Source organism: Saccoglossus kowalevskii, chromosome 6, assembly GCF_978046115.1.
Source record: "Saccoglossus kowalevskii chromosome 6, keSacKowa6.1, whole genome shotgun sequence".
Lineage (NCBI taxonomy): Eukaryota > Metazoa > Hemichordata > Enteropneusta > Harrimaniidae > Saccoglossus > Saccoglossus kowalevskii.
In genome coordinates, this window is record NC_140646.1 from 38,225,282 (window position 1) to 38,243,490 (window position 18,209).

At 32.9% G+C, this 18,209-nt stretch overlaps 1 protein-coding gene across 1 annotated transcript in view; it reads right to left on the reverse strand.

Annotated features, from left to right (window-relative positions):
- LOC100370810 (dynein axonemal heavy chain 5-like) overlaps positions 1 to 9,783 on the reverse strand; it is a 66,601-nt gene extending 56,818 nt beyond the window's left edge. Inside the window, exons 1-11 of the mRNA XM_085500509.1 lie at positions 9,461 to 9,783; positions 6,532 to 6,754; positions 6,002 to 6,159; positions 4,625 to 4,981; positions 4,208 to 4,384; positions 3,788 to 3,901; positions 2,922 to 3,029; positions 2,131 to 2,440; positions 1,527 to 1,663; positions 870 to 955; positions 55 to 583 (exon numbers count right to left, since the gene is read on the reverse strand). Coding sequence (XP_085356635.1) covers positions 55 to 583; positions 870 to 955; positions 1,527 to 1,663; positions 2,131 to 2,440; positions 2,922 to 3,029; positions 3,788 to 3,901; positions 4,208 to 4,384; positions 4,625 to 4,981; positions 6,002 to 6,159; positions 6,532 to 6,754; positions 9,461 to 9,523 — 2,262 coding nt within the window. The 5' untranslated portion in view covers positions 9,524 to 9,783. The remainder of the gene's footprint in view (positions 1 to 54; positions 584 to 869; positions 956 to 1,526; positions 1,664 to 2,130; positions 2,441 to 2,921; positions 3,030 to 3,787; positions 3,902 to 4,207; positions 4,385 to 4,624; positions 4,982 to 6,001; positions 6,160 to 6,531; positions 6,755 to 9,460) is intronic.
- Between the last annotated feature and the right edge of the window lie 8,426 nt (positions 9,784 to 18,209).

Sequence of the window (18,209 nt, forward strand, 5' to 3'; positions counted from 1 at the left end):
TTTTCTAAATCACTAAATTAATTCTTAAAAGCCAGTAATTTGGCCAACATGTACCTGTAACTTGTTGTAGTTCTCTTTAAAATAACCTTGTTTTTGACGTAATGCTTTGGCTGCCAAAGGTATCTCTAATCCCATCCTAGCCATACACTCCGCCTCTCTGATCAGTGTCAAGATTTGTGGGTCAAAGTTCACATACAAATCGCCACTTTCGGGATGACGAACAAGCAACGAAGCATGAAGGCCAGATTTTGATGCTTCTACTTGACGTAACCATGCACGATGATACAAAACTTCAAACTCCATCAATACTTTAGCCAACTTGTTGAAATTCTTGATGACCTTTTTTCCCTCGGGTGATGAGAGTATTGCCGGAAATTGCTGGAACGTCTCCATTGGTTCTTGTATGCGTCGATACATCTGTCGTGCCCACATTATCTTACCAGCTATCGGTGGGAGATCTCTCGCAACCGGTGGATCATTTTTGTTCTTCTGGTAACTACGTGAAGTATTTTCAATTTCCCGACCATATTTCTGCAGAATTATGGAATACTTCTCCTCAATGCCAAGATTAGGAATGTTTAATCTAGAAAAATACATAATTAACTTATTCACATATTAACATAATTCAAAGAACAATTAGGACAATTCATTTAAAATGTAGTTTGCAAGTGACAAATTTTCATAAATTTCACTAACTTATATAGCGTATTTCACACTAAATGTCACAACTGTGAATTTCAAAACTGTGTACAATGTATAAAGATCAAAAATTGAACTAGTGAAATAAAACACCAGTGAACATTAATGTTTTTACAATACCACAATCTGTATTGTTCAAAATGGATGTGTAGTGATAAGCAGTGACTTACCTTTCAAATTTGTTGATAAGAGTCAGGGCTCTCCCCACATTATGAATTCTGTCAAATGCATGATTCATAAATGACTTGATTTGTGACTGTTGAGATACAAATAAATAATAAACTGATGATATGTGATATTAACTTGATATGACTTTCATTTCAACATATGAGGATTGCTTTCATTATACACAGCTCTACATTTCACTTGCATTACGGGTTAGTGGTTATCCTGACACATAATTTTCAATATAGTCCCATGTGAGGTGTAAAAAATATGTAATATACATAGTTTGTTTACTTGAAATTTATACGATGACCACAACCCCTAACACATCACCTTATGACACCACTTTTTTCCATTGATTTTGGTCTCTAAACAGTCTACATGAACTACCAGGAAATCAATATTTTATTTACATGTTAAATATAATAATATTGTAATATTGCAACAACTCAAATATGAAAAAGCATTATTAAGTAATTAACAACCATGTTTGGGTATTTTACTGAACAAAATATATTTGCTAGTTCAAAACTGTCAACAAATGGTGACAACAATTTTAAACACATGAATCTGTTTGCAATATAAATGCACTATACAGCAGATTTTAATTTATTTAAATAATTCAATACTTTTTGCATAAATACTTGTAAAATTTTATTTACCTGCAATTCTGATATCTGTCGCTTGAATTCATCGTAATCAATGTCAAAATCTGCTTTTCTCTGATCTAAAGGATTGTACGGTTTCTTTCTGATTGTGGTGATGATAGCGTTGAATCGGCTTGCCATCAACTCCATACCTAAATACAATTAGAGAGCAAAAATATGTCATGATTCAATACATTCCGCTAAAAAAAATTCTAGAATGCTTGGAAAGAAGTTTGAAAAAGCATTTCTTAACATCAATATGGCCACCCACCAGTTCACATTCAGTGTGAAAATATTACGCTTAGAGATTTTTTGAAAATAAGCTGATGACAAATTAGTGGAGGAAAGAAACAAATATTCCAGCCATATGAACCCAGAATTAGCCAATAAAAAATCAGACATTTCCCAGAATTATTTTTGTGCATGTGATGAAATTTTTTTATGGAAACTGTTTTCTCAGAATTATTCATTGTTTTAATTTGAATTTGTCTTCTTCAGTGGCAAAAGTGACATAATATGAGCAAATTAGATAATAGTCGCCTCTCGGAAAGTTAGCTGATTTGCCTATAAACCAAGGATTAGCAGGAGGGCAGAAATTGACACTTGACCCGATTCTTACCTTCTATTCTACAATCAGATAATTTAGAGTAGACTACGATGGAATCAAAGATATCAATAATCTTCAGAAGACGTCTCTGAAAGGTATCAAACTTTCCAAAGATGTACATTTCAGAGAAATCAAATTGTCGCTCATTCGGCATATTTTCCAGCTTCTGTTTGGTTTTCTGGAAGCAGCGTTGGTATTCTTGATTCAAGCGTATGCATGCACGCAGTTTTTCGATTAGTTCATTTCGTGGTTGTTCCCAAATAGTGTACATTCCATCACATGTGATGTATGACTTGCAGGCCGTGATCATTTGGTTCGTAACCTGAAAGCGTACAAAAAGAACATGTGAATAAACATGTTTGTACTAATGTGGTAATTAAAGGAACTATCGAGCCAAAGAACATAATGACCCCTCAAGAAAAACTCCACAAATGTAGGAGAATGCAATTTACAGTTTTTTTATGTCACTTTTCATTATCTAGATATTCAACTTTTCATCAGTATTATGTAGTCAGCCATCTTGACTCTCAAGCAAAGAATTATGGGTAAAGTATGACATCATAGAATCTGTTGTCAGAAATTGAAAAAATGATTTCTATAACATGAGAAATACTGATCCGAATTAGTTCACATTTTCGTTGTGCATATTATTCATGTATATAATTATAGTAATGAAATCACTTCATTTTTTAAAATACATTTGAGATACACCAAACTGAAAATAGTCAAGATTTTATATTGATCAATAAAATATCCATGTTTGGAGATGATCAAATACAAATATGATAGTTAATTTGTATTACCTTAACAAAGAGCGATGTCATTCTTTCTGATGTGTTGTAGTAGCGAGATATACTGTGAATCATACGGATAGCATTAACCAATCCAGGAATCGTTTCAACCATACCAACCTGTATAAATAAGTAACATTGTCAAGTTAATGATGTCAATATTGAACATCAAGGCCCCATACCATGCATAGAAATGTAATGTTGTATTGGGAAACAAAAAATGGACATTATGTGATATAATAGAATTTAATAATAACATGCCATTTACATTGGATTTAATATTGAGAAAAAGCAATTTATCATCTCCTCTCATATGCAAAACAGGTTTGATCACAAATACTGCTGCATAAGATACAATATAGACGTGTATTTCACTGTGCTCAGACAGACATTTTACTTGTTATTCACTGCCTTTTGCAAATTGCATCTTGGGAAAAGGTCAACACAGTAGACATTTGCATAACACAAACAAAGAAGCAATTAATGTTCTATTGAGTGTGTTTTATCAGATATCAACTCTTAGAGGTTGTCCAAAATATATTGAAATATTTCAATAAGGGCAAATGTTAATCTCATTAGATAAACTTTCACTTTATCAAGCCGCTAAAAAAACATGACACAAAATCAGCTCACCATTATGATAGTATTTAAATCTAATACAAGTCCCATATAACGAGTTATAAGTGTACAGAAAAATAAAAGGACATGATCTGAACCTGGTCCCATATCTGAATTGACAGTTTAAATCACAGCCTATTAAATTACCACCACTACAAAAAAATTAAGTAACTAATTTTCACTAAATCACAAAATTCACAAATGTCAATCTTAAAATTAAAGTACTTTTACATACTAATGATACACATTAAGTAACTTACAGGATCACTGTTGTAAAGTGGATCACAGAATTTTTCTAATGTGTACAGATATTTGACATTGTCTTTGGCTTCATTAGCTGCATCTGTGATTCTTCTATCCAAATCCACCCAAATCTGAAAAGAATTCACGTATACATTGAATATTACAAACTGATCACTAGAAGCTTAGTGATTGTTGCAGAAAACCATTACAATTTAATGTTGTCACAGGGTGTAATCAAACTTAGTCTATGAATAAAATAAGATACAAATTTACTTTTTCTATTTTTCTATTGAAAATACATTCTGTAGTTTGCTATACTGTACTTGTCCAACTTTGTGTCCATGCTAAGTATGGTATGTCTGGTGTCTAATGTCTAATAACTCATAGAATTGAGTTTAGTATTTTAATGTATTTGTATGGTATAAGTGGAAACCCACCTTGACTGTTTTAGACTTTGCTGCCTGTAGAACAGTCAGGACAGCTTTGACATCAGATCCTTTTATTTGGTCTAACAGATAGTTAAATTTAGCCATCCTCTTTTTCCAATGTTCTAGTTCAGCTCTGGGTCCAATGTTGTCTGCTTCTTTCCTCATCTGTTCACTCTCTGCCAACACCTATAGATATACCGGTATATGAATGAACACTCCATCAACACACAACATAGAATTGTAATATTGATTTGACAACTATCAGAAAGTTTTATTAGAATTTTTGACATATTAATGCAAAATCAGCACTTTTATAAATATTTCAGTTGCTTATATTTAAAAGAAATATTTTTTCGCCATAACTCAACAACTCAATGTATGTTTGGTGTCAAAAATGAGAACATAATATTGTTTCAAGTAACATACTTGTTCAATTTGCTTAATCCATACTGCTATGCATTCCTCTATAGCTTCCAATGATTCGGTGCTATTAGCTGCTGCTATGTAATCATTAGGTTTTTTCAGTTTTGCTAGATTGTAAGTCTGACATGGTTTTAACTCCACTTTGTCAAAAATACACTCTTGTGCTCCCACCAAAACGGAAACATAGGAATCTAACTTATTCAGGAAATCAGCTCTGATGAGAGTCCCTTCAAAGTTACTAATCTTTCCCCAGCCATTGGTGTTCTTTCGGAGAGCAGGAATAAAAACTGTTGACATCATCTGGTCCACTGATGCTAGGAGTCCCTTTTCACAGGTATCAAGCACAGTGAAGGTGATATCCTATCAAACAAGAAATATATCAATAAATAATAGTAAATCTACAAAATTGAATACAGAGAAACTGACAATGACCAGGTTGATTTGAAAAATGAACCGGTACCAGTCAAAGTAAATAAGTATTGAAGTAAAACCTTAAATTTCCAATTTTCATATTAAAATCAGCATTATTCAGGGCTCAAAATTCTGAGGCCATGGAGGGAATTGTCTAGATCCCCAATCTGAAAGCATATTGATGTCTTTCAATATGTCAAGCAGTCTAAGGCATTTTAAATGTAAAAAATATTGGCCTTGGGTGCCCTCCCAAGTTCAAGTCCTTAATTATAATAACATGTGTATATTTTGGCATTTTGATACGTCATTGCTGTACTGCACATTGACATCAAATTTGGTAACGAAAGATCATGCAATATTGCGGTTTGTGACATAGATATATAAAAACATAATAATATACACAAACAAAATGAAAGCACATTACATAAAGCATGTATCAATTTCAAACATTTACAGCATTCTGTGTTACATATCATTCAGGTTTCTGTACAATATTGTCAAAATAGATGATATCACAACAAGCACATACTGGTGGCATATCATCTCAATAACAATGAATGACCCACAGTGTCATACTGAATGTCAATGTGCACAGAATTAAATAGAAGATCAACTGCACTAGGTTATGATATGCCCTCAATATAAATTAATGCAAATCATAGAAAACATTACATTCCCACAAGAAATACAGAAAGATCTAAAAATATTTAATTTCTTGATGTCTTTGAAAGATGATGTTAGGCAATTATAATCATAACTCAAAAAAGAAATGAAAAAATTGTCTGATATGTAACATTTTATCATATTACCGATTTCTTTTCCTTTTATAGTAGTAGTTATGACAACTAATCTTTATTGCTATTAACTGATGGAAACTTTGTATTTCTAAAGATGCAATAAAGTTATTAATATTTTATGCAAGATGGTGTGTGAATGTTGTTTTGCAAAGTGGGAATATACTTTACTTACTTTTGTGATGTTTTCAGTTGAAATTACTTTGTCTGAACTGGTTTTAGAGAAAAATAAACACACTCCTGTCAATGAGCTTTCACTTCCATCAGTGACACACAACTTTGATTTGGCAGATTTTCTAACCACTTGTGGGGGACCTAATCTTATCTGATCAGCTGAAATGAACAAAATAGAAAGTAGATTTGAATAATACATTATTACATCACATACATGAAAGATGAAGTACACTTATACTGCAGTGAAATAATTTTGTGTCTTTCCATACTGATTATCAAAATATTGTTTGAACATCGGAATACTATAATATTTTCCCATCACAATTCTTATGCAAATTTTTACATGTTTTTCTATAATTTTTTGTAAATTTTAGATCAATTGGACATCATTCCCCATTGGGTACACACCTTGATCAAAATTTTAGAAAAAATAATTATAACAATCATGCAGGTTTCAGTGTGTGATACAAAGATTACAGCATTCAAAAAATTATGCTAACATGCTAACTATGATTTCAACTATTGACATACCTGGTTCAGGACCCGGATCTGTGTCCTGATAAAAGAACATCAACGTGGTGGGTCCATCTGCATCAAAAAAACCATCCATGGATTCAATTTGCTTGCCATCCAAAATGGCGTCCACCACCTCTGTATAGTCCATACCAAGATAGTCTGCCAAGGTTTGTAAAACATACTCATGTCTGCCATCTAATTGGGCCTTTTTAGCTTCTCGCTCTTCTTTTAATTTTTGCTAAAAACCAAGAAAAATTAATTGTTTTAAAATTGTTATGACATTTGAGCTATAAAAGTGTATAAGATTTGTATTGACCAGGGAATTTTTCTATATACTATTAGCGATAAAAGTAAACGTAAAGAACATGAATAGGTGTGGAAACCTCTATGGCCAATGTAAGAACAGCAGATTTAGCTCACTGATAGAGAATATTTACAATATTAAAGAAAAGATTTGGTAAGCAAAGAAAGACTCAATTGCGAAACTGGAAATGAGTTTATTACCATATTAAAGAAGAAGGTAACACAGAAAAACACTACTGGTATTTGAAAAAACAGCATGTAATTAAGACTAATTAATTAGTATTTCTAGAAAAGTTTGTCTTGCAATTCATGTGAAAACAATTGCAAGGGGGCAATGGATCTCTATTTCTCTGTCCAGGGAGAACACTGTAATATATATTACAGATGAAAAGAATTTTGAACATTGTTCAGTGACACACACAACCCACAGAGCTTACATTATACTTTACAACAACAGCTAATGTGGTGGACTGGTGGGCAAACAAAAAATGTACCAAATATGATGTGTATTTATTGTATATTAGATCATTCAAATATGACTCATTTTGACCATAGACACACCTCCAAGTACATGTGCTACTAATACAGCTCATTATTATTATTATTTGTTTAAAATGCACAACTGTCGATTATGAAAAAAATTGGTATACAAGGTTTCTAGAACCTAAACTGAGGTTTAATTGAAGAATCATTTTTATGGAATGTTGACAAACAACGATAATTGACAAACAATGGCAATAAAAACAGACAAGCAGCCTCTCAGCTGAGATAGCTCCGCTGTTAGCAATGCACATTTCAATTAAAGAACAGAAGATGTCATTAGAAAATGAGCAATATGCATAGTATCAATGCAATGGGACTTGCTGTTTTCGACTAGAATTCAAAAATATCACTTTTCACCAAAAATGACAAAAATATTCATCAAAAGTGCAGAATTTAAGATATCATCATACAAATGAACAAATTTGAGAGTGGTCCACATGTAGTACCTATATATGTAATATCAAAGCAATTGGACTTGTGGTTTTTAACAAGAAGTCGAAAATATCACTTTTTACCAAAAATGACAAAAATATTCAACAAAATTAGAGAATTAAAGATATTATTACAAAATGAACAAATCTGAGAGAGGTCCACATGTAGTACCTATATATGTAATATCAAAGCAATTGGACTTGCGGTTTTTAACAAGAAGTTGAAAATATCACTTTTTACCAAAAATGACAAAAATATTCACCAAAATTAGAAGTCGAAAAAGTAAAACATTGACACAGACGACGGACACAGGACGACGGACGACAGACAATCACTCATATGATAAGCTCCGCTCGACAAAGTCGACAGCGGAGCTAAAAATTTAATATCACTTTTCAACTCCATCAAAGTCATGAACAAAACCCTGCCAACATGCATACTGTTGGTCAAAGTCCAAAAATATTTTTGTTTGTAACAAAAAACTTTGAAATAACATTTTCGGGAATTTACTTTCAAATGATAAAGTGTCAAATTCATTGGACCACGCCATGTCCCATATTGTATATACAAGTTTAATGGTTGACACAAACAAAACATTAATTGTTTACATGAAATTCAAGTGTGCTGCTAGACCGTGACACTTTATGTGATACATTGTAATATGCGAGTACATGTATGTCTTTCAACAATCTATTATTCATTGAAATGTCACTTACAAGTTAGGGTAACCATGGCATACATTTTGGTAATCAAGTATGTACTAGTAATGGAGGATACATTTTACATTTGATCATCCTAAACTCCACAGGAATGTACATACATGTAAATTGTTATTTTCACATGAACCAAAAATTGCTTTTATTATATATTAGTTTGTTAAAATATGATTTATTATCACCATGAACATACCTGTACCATTCACATGTAAACATTTAGTTCCATGATGTATGTAAGTGTATATGTTACTAATAAAGTAAATATGGTATCCAAACAAATTAAACATTTAATAAATATTTTCAAGTGATCTTTTCAAGGGATAGGCGTCTTCAACTTAATCCTTATTATATGTACAATGCAAGAACCCCCAGTGGCATTTTCTGTTTTGAATAAAATATTATTTTTAACAACTTCTGATGCTGTATTCTAATTTATTATCTGATTATATAGACATGTAGTAAATGTTTTGTGCAAACTTGATCTTGACAACGGCAGCCATTTTGAAAGCACTGCCTTCATACAATCGCACTGACAATAGATGTTTTGTCAGCAGCAGTGACCTTAATTTTTTGTTGTCAGTAAGAATAATATAAGCATTTTGTTGAAGGTCTACGTAACAGTTATTGCAAGACTGGAATAACTTTTGAATGGCTTCGCAACCATGAAGGTGACCATGCAGTAATGGATTAGGCTATGATTGTACGATGGCTAACTAACTGGCTAGATTACATTCACCCCAGTACTATCTTTCCACTAATAAATTCACCTCAGTTATCAATTAAGTCACCAAATAATGATGAAACAGCAGTCAAAATCAAATGAATACTCAAATAGACATATCAACTACTTGTGTATACACAATCATTGCATAAGAAAATATAACTATATTATGATAAAAATGACCAAACACAAGATATTCCGTTAAATGGCAAATGATGTGAAACCTTACTTTTTCAACCATGGTTGTCTTAAGCTTGACAGATGCAGCAGCTTTCGCTGCCTGGGTCGCCATTTTGTCCTCAATAGCTCCACGAGGTGTATAGCGGTAACCAAGTCTTTGTATTGTACACTCTGCTATCAAATAACCTTAATTTAACAACACAAACTGCTACAAGGATTTTTTGCTTTTTCTTCTGGCTAACAATAACAGTTTCTTTGATCTATTTAAGACAGCCCTTGGTTGGCATGGAAACTACATTGAAATACACACACACTACCCAGTGACAATTGACTTTGTTGACATTTAATGGAACAGCCGATACTCATCATATACTAGGTCAATTGCAAAAGATGGTGAGATAAGGGACCACGTGAAAATATTGCTTTATGTCATAAATAGCCAAGAATAATGTACTTGTTGTGAGTACATTTCAATCACACTCTGTATTTGTGTAATAGCAAGGGCAACAGTCAAGGACGCAGTAGAAAAAATTGGAGATCTACCTCCTAGAGTAAATGGAATGTGCCAAGAATATTCATAAATAATCATGAATTAGCTGTGATAATTAATTCTAAAGACATAAAATTATTGAGCTTGTATCCAACCAAGGGCAATTTTTTTGCGAAGTACTAAAGGAATCAATTTCATAGTTTTATTTTCAGTACTACTGCGTGACATGTTTAACAATAGGTCTGTAAATAATACAACCACTTTGGCAGTATATACTATAAACAATATAGGCCATTATACAATGATCTCATTTTGCCTTTCCTGTTTGTGTATGAATGTCTGTGGAAAAAACTGACATTTTCTTTTTGTAATTCAGCTATGTGATATGACCTGTATTGCCCAGTGTAGCCATGATAGCGATTGTACACATATAGCATAGTGACACCATGGCAACCAAGCAAATTAAGACTACCTAAGTTCAGTAAATTTCTGCTTCCAGAGTATTTAACTTACTATATCTGCATAATAAACTGATTCAACATCAGATACAACAGTTAGTCAATGAACATCATGAATTATTGTAGCAGTGAAAATGTCTCTCATGTCTTATGGAGTGCCAGTGAAATATTGTAAATCATAAAATCCTGAAATGAGGAAATTTTCTACAAATGTAGCAGTGAAAAATTAAATGGTTTACATTAGTAATAAGAAGTAGAAGATCTGTGTGAGTATTAAAATCAGATTAGATTTAGAAAATAGTTCACGGATTGTGACAAAGCTGAGCAGCGATATTTTTTACAGAATTTTTGACCAGTCACAAATATGAATATTAGTATCTGTCTTGTGTGACCCTCCTGAAGCTGTGTAACTCAGTATGTTAATAATACAATACAATACATGAACATAAATTTAATTAGAAATTAAAGATACAAAGGAATGTCCATAATTGTATTTCAAGTGAACTATCCACTGAAACTAAACATCATTAATTTTTAGTTGTTACAAGTTTATTATATGAATAAAAATCCCTACCAATGTATTTAAATTTGTAGATGTAAATGTTTTAATTGGTATTTTATAATATCATAAGAAAATGTGATTCAAACTTACTGAGTACTCGTTGACGTATTTAAACGTGTTCCAAATCACAAGAATTCATAAAGATATGCTTTTTTTTAAAGTAATGCAGCAAACATTGTCCACAAACACCATTAAACCTAAAAGTACCATCTTTTGAGAGATAATTTGTGTTTTTATGTACATTGTGCTTTTTATTTTGTAATAAAATTAAAAAAACAAAAACATAATAAAGCTTTAAAAACAAGTACTGTCAAATCTGTATTAAAAGCCGCGGCTTCTATTAAAATGATACAATGCTACAGAGGGGATGCGGCTTTTATTAGAGAATCTACACATATGAGAAATGGTGAATTTTTGAGTCTCAATTGTTCAAAAAGATGGGTGTGGCTTCTATTAGGGATGCAGATTTTACGGTAATTGAAGTTGAGAACTGAGTTGCATTTTTTTCTCAGTTTGTGTTTGTACTAAACATTTTGTTTTGTAATTATTCTCTTTATTATCTATTAGTAAGTACATGTAGTAAATAATTGTTTTGACAATAATCAGAAAATTTGAGAAAAATAATAAAAGCTTTTTCTGTTTCAACACTAAAAAAAAGTAAAAAAAGCCAAAAAGAGTATAATGTGGAAAAATGTAAAAAGACTGAAAGCATAAGTTACTAACAAGGTGAATGACATGCTCTCAACCATGTGACTATCTAGTAAGGCAAAAACTAATTCCCTCATTCCATATCCAGTGCATGCTGACCCTAGTATCAGTTGTTACACGAGTAACATGAATTAAAAATAGACAAAATTGCTTACACATCACTACTGTTACTAAGACCAGATTGTTTATAATATTGTTTACATGTTGCTAAGCAACGCACAAGTAATTTTTCTTACTGTGAGGGCAGTGGATTAATGCCAGCCCTTACCTTGGTACTTGATAACACAATGGACTATAGAGTATGCAACAAAGGAGCACAATCATCTATCAAGGAGTGGTCATTAACGACTTATATTTTTATAATTCTATGTAAAGTTTATCATTGGAAAGTCTTGAAGGAAGATAGATGCTAAAAATAACTGTAGAAATTATGTTTTCCCTTCACTTACTTTTCAGCTAGTGTTTTTTTAAAAGATGATGTTTATGCAATTTTTTTGTTTTGTTTTTTGTTTTCCCTCTATAAACATCTTATTTTTTTCCCATAAATATTTTGTTTTCAAATTTTCGAATCAACCCCTCCCTCCTAATGAAAAGATTGACATTTTTCATATAAAAGGTACAATTCAACCCAAAGCACCTCAACACCAAATACAAAAGCAATCAAATCAAGTAGAAGTGAAAAGTTTATGACAACAATCAGTCATAATATCATTAAAGTGGAGCAGAAAAAAAAAATTATTCGTTGTTCCTCAAACATTTCACTTGAAATTGCAGAACTCACAACATTTCCGATAAGAGCAGTGAAGCTGATTGCCAAAGTCAAGCTGTGTGTATACAATAAGTAAATGCTGTCGTTGGTGGCATTGTTCTCAACACAACTGTTTTGCGTCTATACAAACACTATAAACAGCACCTTTCATTACAATGAGTTCAGTTCACAAAATAAAGCCAGTTAACTGATGAACGACTGCTAAATAATCAATTTCAGCCTTGTGAAGAAGTAAACATGTTATATAGCAAGTTTTAAAACACTACAGTCAGAGAGTAACTTTACTTCCAAACTGGTTATCAACAGGCTTTGACTTTCATTTCAACTTGGACATTAATTTCACTTTATTTTTTTTAATATTAGTATGTTACTACGGTAACATACAACATATTTAGGTAGATTAATCTGCACATTTCAAATATGTGGTAGTTTTTGAAACCATTAAGCCAGCATATTGCTAGATAAATATTAAGTTAGTATCTCTATGCTTAATAAGTCAGTTGTTGATTGCTTAGAGTTGCATTTTGATGTATCCTAATATTGTTATTACATCATTCACTGTAGTGTTTTGGCCCTATTTACCGGTAGCTGTTGTTGTCTAGAACAGTTTAAAAAATCTCACAATCCTTAATAACTTAACTAATCAGGCAAATGATGTAGGTGACACTCAATGCCAACTCTGATATCATTCATGAATGTTGAGTTGAAGAGACAACGAAAATAATTGTGTATTTTAGAGCACATTTTTACAATTTTTTGTTTGACAAAAGATTAAGGTATGATATAATATAAACACTATTACTCATTTGATGTAAGATGAAAATGATATTGTACATGAACTTTTAAATGAAGGCAGGCTATTAGCCTGGTATTTGCAACTGCCAGTCCAAAACAATTCAACGTATTGAAAAATGTAGATGGTTTTGAATATATTTTGGTAAAATTATCAAAGAACAATAAGAGAAAACAGAAAAATGGGAAAAAGTTGCCAGTCCAAAATTAAAGTTGCCAGTCCGTTTGGTGGGTGGACTGGTGGCTGGCTAACACCCTGCATACAGGTACCGGGGTGCAGATGAATCATGTCATCCAATGAATACTAACAAGTATTTATATGATTAAGGTATGCAAGCGTCCAATGAAAAACACAAAAATTCATACAAAATGCAATATAGTCATAAAATTGCATGAGAAGACTAAATTTAAAGAAATCCTTATTCCTTATTAAAAAAAATAGTGATTATATGAAAGAACTGATTCATATTTATCTCAGACCATTTGCAATTTGGTAATGCAATCGCTTATTTTAAAATCATGAAATACATTTTCTAATGCAGTGATGGTCTTGGTCATTTCTGCTTATGCAATCTAATATTTCTACACACCGACTGCATTTTAAATTTGGCACACACATTTGACATGTCAAGTACTGGTAATATGTGTAATTTATGGTAATAGATGTATAGTTATAGTATTCCCAAGATATTCACATCAATAGCAAAGAAAATAAATAACGCTGAATAATATGTCAGATTTTAATTAGTATAACTACCGGTAGCAAATATTGTAACATTTAAATTTGATGTTTAGCCAACAATACAATTTTAACAACAACTACATATACATATACCGGTACTTGTAACTTAAAGAAGTCAGAACTTGTATAATGTTTATCTGCTTCAACTTCCAACCATAAGTAGTACTGGTAAATATTACTGATTAAAGTCAACAGCCAAAACATCTGGTGTCTATCATGATTGTGAATAGACAAAACTTTAACTACTGTATATCATAATTCTGCTTTGCTTAGCATAATTCTGTGTTGCTAGGCATAATTCTGTGTTGCTAGGCAGAGGGAACACAACATCCTAAAAGATTTTCTCACTCCACCCACAATTCCCAAACACCATTCCAATAATTTCTTATGTTTTCATTATTATTATTTTTATCCCCATGGTACAAATAAATTCCATGAGAATTGTAATTGCAGAAGAAACAGGGATGTGATTTTTTGCATTAGTTTCCTGGCTATGACTAGATAACTACAGACACGCTACTGACAATCCTTGAGCAGTTGTGACCAGCTGATTTAATTAGAAAACTATTTAAAGCATACATAAACAAAATAGAGATGTAGGAGAAATGCTCAAAAAAAACAAAAACTCCAGAGTGAATGTGAAGTAGGAAACCATGTGAAGTATAAAACCACCTTTACACTTCTATAAATTTATTAATTATAAAATTAGCCTTCAGTTGATCCCTGGGGACAAAATTAGTGCAGCATGTGTACCAGTAATGTTCTCGACTAACCCCCCCCCCCCCCCTCCCCGGTATATCTAAGCTTTCAGATGATGTATAGGTTGTTATAGTAGCATGCTAAGTAACTTTTAAGAATGTCTGAATCACTGAGCAATTTTAACTAATTCTTCTTTTTCCTCGCTACTGCCTTAAATCCCTCATGAGTAAATAATATGTCCTGTAATTCAACCATGAAAGTTAACAGGGCTTGAACTTCCGTATTCTGAGTCAATTTCAATGTGAAAAATTTGTAAAAATGTTTTTAGAATGATTGAAATTGCGAAGAAAGTACTCATCAAGGCAATTGCCTCCATGGCCTTCATGAGTTTCAAGCTATGTAACATACATGTATACCCATATTAGTTGACTGTAAACACATCGGCTTGACGTACTAGAAATACGAGAAGTTGTGAAACCACTGTAAAAAAACCTCAAAAACTCATTTAATAAAGGGGTATATATACTGTGGCTCTGGAGGGCAGTTTCTGAGTGACAGCCAATTTTTTTTGTTTACAGTGGTTTATTCAATTTCCCCTACTCCCGGAGTCCCACTACGTCCTCTACTGTGTATAAACTGCGTACTCATGTGTCGAGTGAAATACAGTGCAGACGAATAATTTCTCAGATAGTTTGTTGTGTAAATGATATACAATGATCATGGAGGTAATATTACCTCCATGATACGACGAACACTAATGAACGAAGTTGCATATGCATTCACGAGTCATTAAATAACGCGCACATTATGTTGACAGACAATGATGCCACTATCGGCATTGAAGTCGAAATTCCTTTGGTCATTACTGGTAGCACTACTAACTTTCCTGTTATAATTCCGCTGGGCAGATGCCAAGGCAAGGCTGTTAACGTCCCTCGCCGAGTAATTTAATTCTTACAAATAACACTCACCTGTTTTTCCTTAATATTTTCACCAATTGCAAGAGCTGCGAGGCGAGATTTGGTTTTTGTATGCTCAGCGCTGGCTTGTCTCTTTTGGGGTTTGGATTTTGGCTTGTCTGCCGAGGAGGCGACATTCGTCCACCCCTTATCCGCCATGGTTGCTAGTCGATCAAAAACAAGTTATTGAAAGGTGGGGTGGATATTCAATCTTTGAGCTACGAGGTGTTGATCAAACTGAAATGTAATATCAGCAACAGATCGGGATTCACTCGGGTACATTCACAAGTTCCGTCAGCGAGTCGCCATCTTGCTCTGTTTATTGGTAAATGTCCTGGCGACATGCTAATGAGCGTGGATGAATTCATTGTGAAAAGGGGGTGACATCATTCACTTCCAATCAATCACCTACTGTTTATGTACTTGCATGGTTTCACGGCAACCCGTCACTGTCATCACTGCCCAACTTTAGATTCCAAACCATTTAACCTAGAAGCAAATAAACTACGTGCAGTAAAATAATACCACAGAAACAACGGGATGTCACTGTTATCAAAAAATATTAAAATGGACAATATATAACCAGACTGTATATGAGCAAAGACGTGCACATGTCGTGATGTCCCCCTCGTAATAGTGAGTACCTTCCATGAATAAATCAACCCTGGAATAACAAAAACAGAAATAAATAAGTAAATATTAAAAATAAGTATATGACGTTTAAAAAAGTGTAAATGTTTCACACTGAATACACAAACAGTAACATTTTATTTCGAGGCAGTTTGGCGTGTTCTAAATATAGTTCAAATTCATTTGTGTATCCAGTTAATTGTATTTTCAGTTTTCTGGTGTAGAATCTGTGTTGATATTTCATAACAGGGTAAAGTTCTGTTCTTGTGGCAATGTTGCTGACTTTTTGTCAATGCCCAATATACATATATATTTTGGTGACTAATCACTAGCAGTTGAGCCGAATGAGATTAGTAACTTAGGCTAAATTACATAAAATCATATACACGTACGTCATTATTGAAACAATAATGGGCCGAGGCTACGACATCGTATTGAATTTATAGCATGTGTCTGCTAACGCTATGAATATACTGCCATATTTTATCTTATGTCCCTTGGTGGCCGAGGGGAAGACGTGTAGTGGCGTGAAGCTAGGCGATTTGGTGCCGTACGCGAGCTCCGGTTCGAGTCACGCACGCAGTACGTATTTACTATAATTAGACATAGTCTTTACCTTGCCGTTTATTCGGTGTTATTTGCTTAAGTTGTTCGCAGGCATTCAAACTAATAAATAGGGGCAGACAATGTATCACAATTTTTGTTTCAAATTGTCACGTAATTATTGACTTAGAAGGTCCGCTAGTACCTTCCATGCTTAGAACTTATATCATGCAAAATATTTGTTTGCAAAAATACTTTCTGAAACATTCCATCAACTTCCGTATTAAAGGGGTATTTCTAAAAAAAAAAAATACATAGCATTCACCAGTAATTTGCGACAACCATAAATATCCATCTCATTACACATAATTTGTTCATTCTATGATGTAACTAGACGAAATTTTGAAATATGATGGGATTTAGTCCATTGGAAACTAATAGTAAAAAATCACAATTTTTATGGATGTTGGCCTTTTATTTGCGCGACAAGTAGAGTGACCATATATTTTCTCTGGATTTTGTGAACACTGAGCAGCATACACAAACCATAATGTAAATGTCAACAACACTAAACATCTATGATAGCCATTTAAATCGTAATAGTGCAAACAAGAATTTGACATCATCCGTGTCTGACCATGAATTGCTTTGCCCAACTTACAATATTATAACAACGTGTTATATTATTTTGAAGGTAGATTATGCATTTCCCATGTTGCATGAATATAACATGTGATGCACCAATGTATTGTACTGTAAACACGTAACTCCTTAAGTTGCGACAATTCCATTGTCATGTCATTTTGGATGTGTTTAAATTGTAAAAATGTTCAATCATTGATAAATAAATTACGAAGAGCAAATAAACAACAAACTTTGAAACTTTGAATCGCAGGGAATAATTTAGCAAAATTTGAGAAAATTCCTGCGTTGTATTTAAAGTTATATATTTACACTGTTATATTTTATTAAAGTTTTGCTGTTGATTTACCTCAGAATTTCCATTACGTGTTTCGAACTCGCATCGTGATTCGAAAGGGGGGGGGGGTGTTGTCTAGTGTAATATGCGAAACTCGGGTAGATTGGAGGCTGCGATAATAGATTTTTCATGTATAATAAAACGTGGAACCCTTTTTCCAAATCTCCTAAAACCAGACCATTGAATATACGCTTCCGATAGGTAATGGTGGCGTCAAGATACTTTTTTAGTTATGGGTAAAAAAAGTTCGTGTCAGATACCAAGGTCGTTACACTCCATTGACAGTGTATTTTTTCGTTGGCAACCACTCATGTCAGTCTTAGGACGGTCACAGTTGTTAGACACCGTGACTGTTATACTACAATTGGCCAATAACAACCACCAAGATTCCAAATCAACAGAAAAAATAAATAAACTGACGATAACTCACTACTCGTTAAATACTAGTATCTCCCAATTACAAGTAT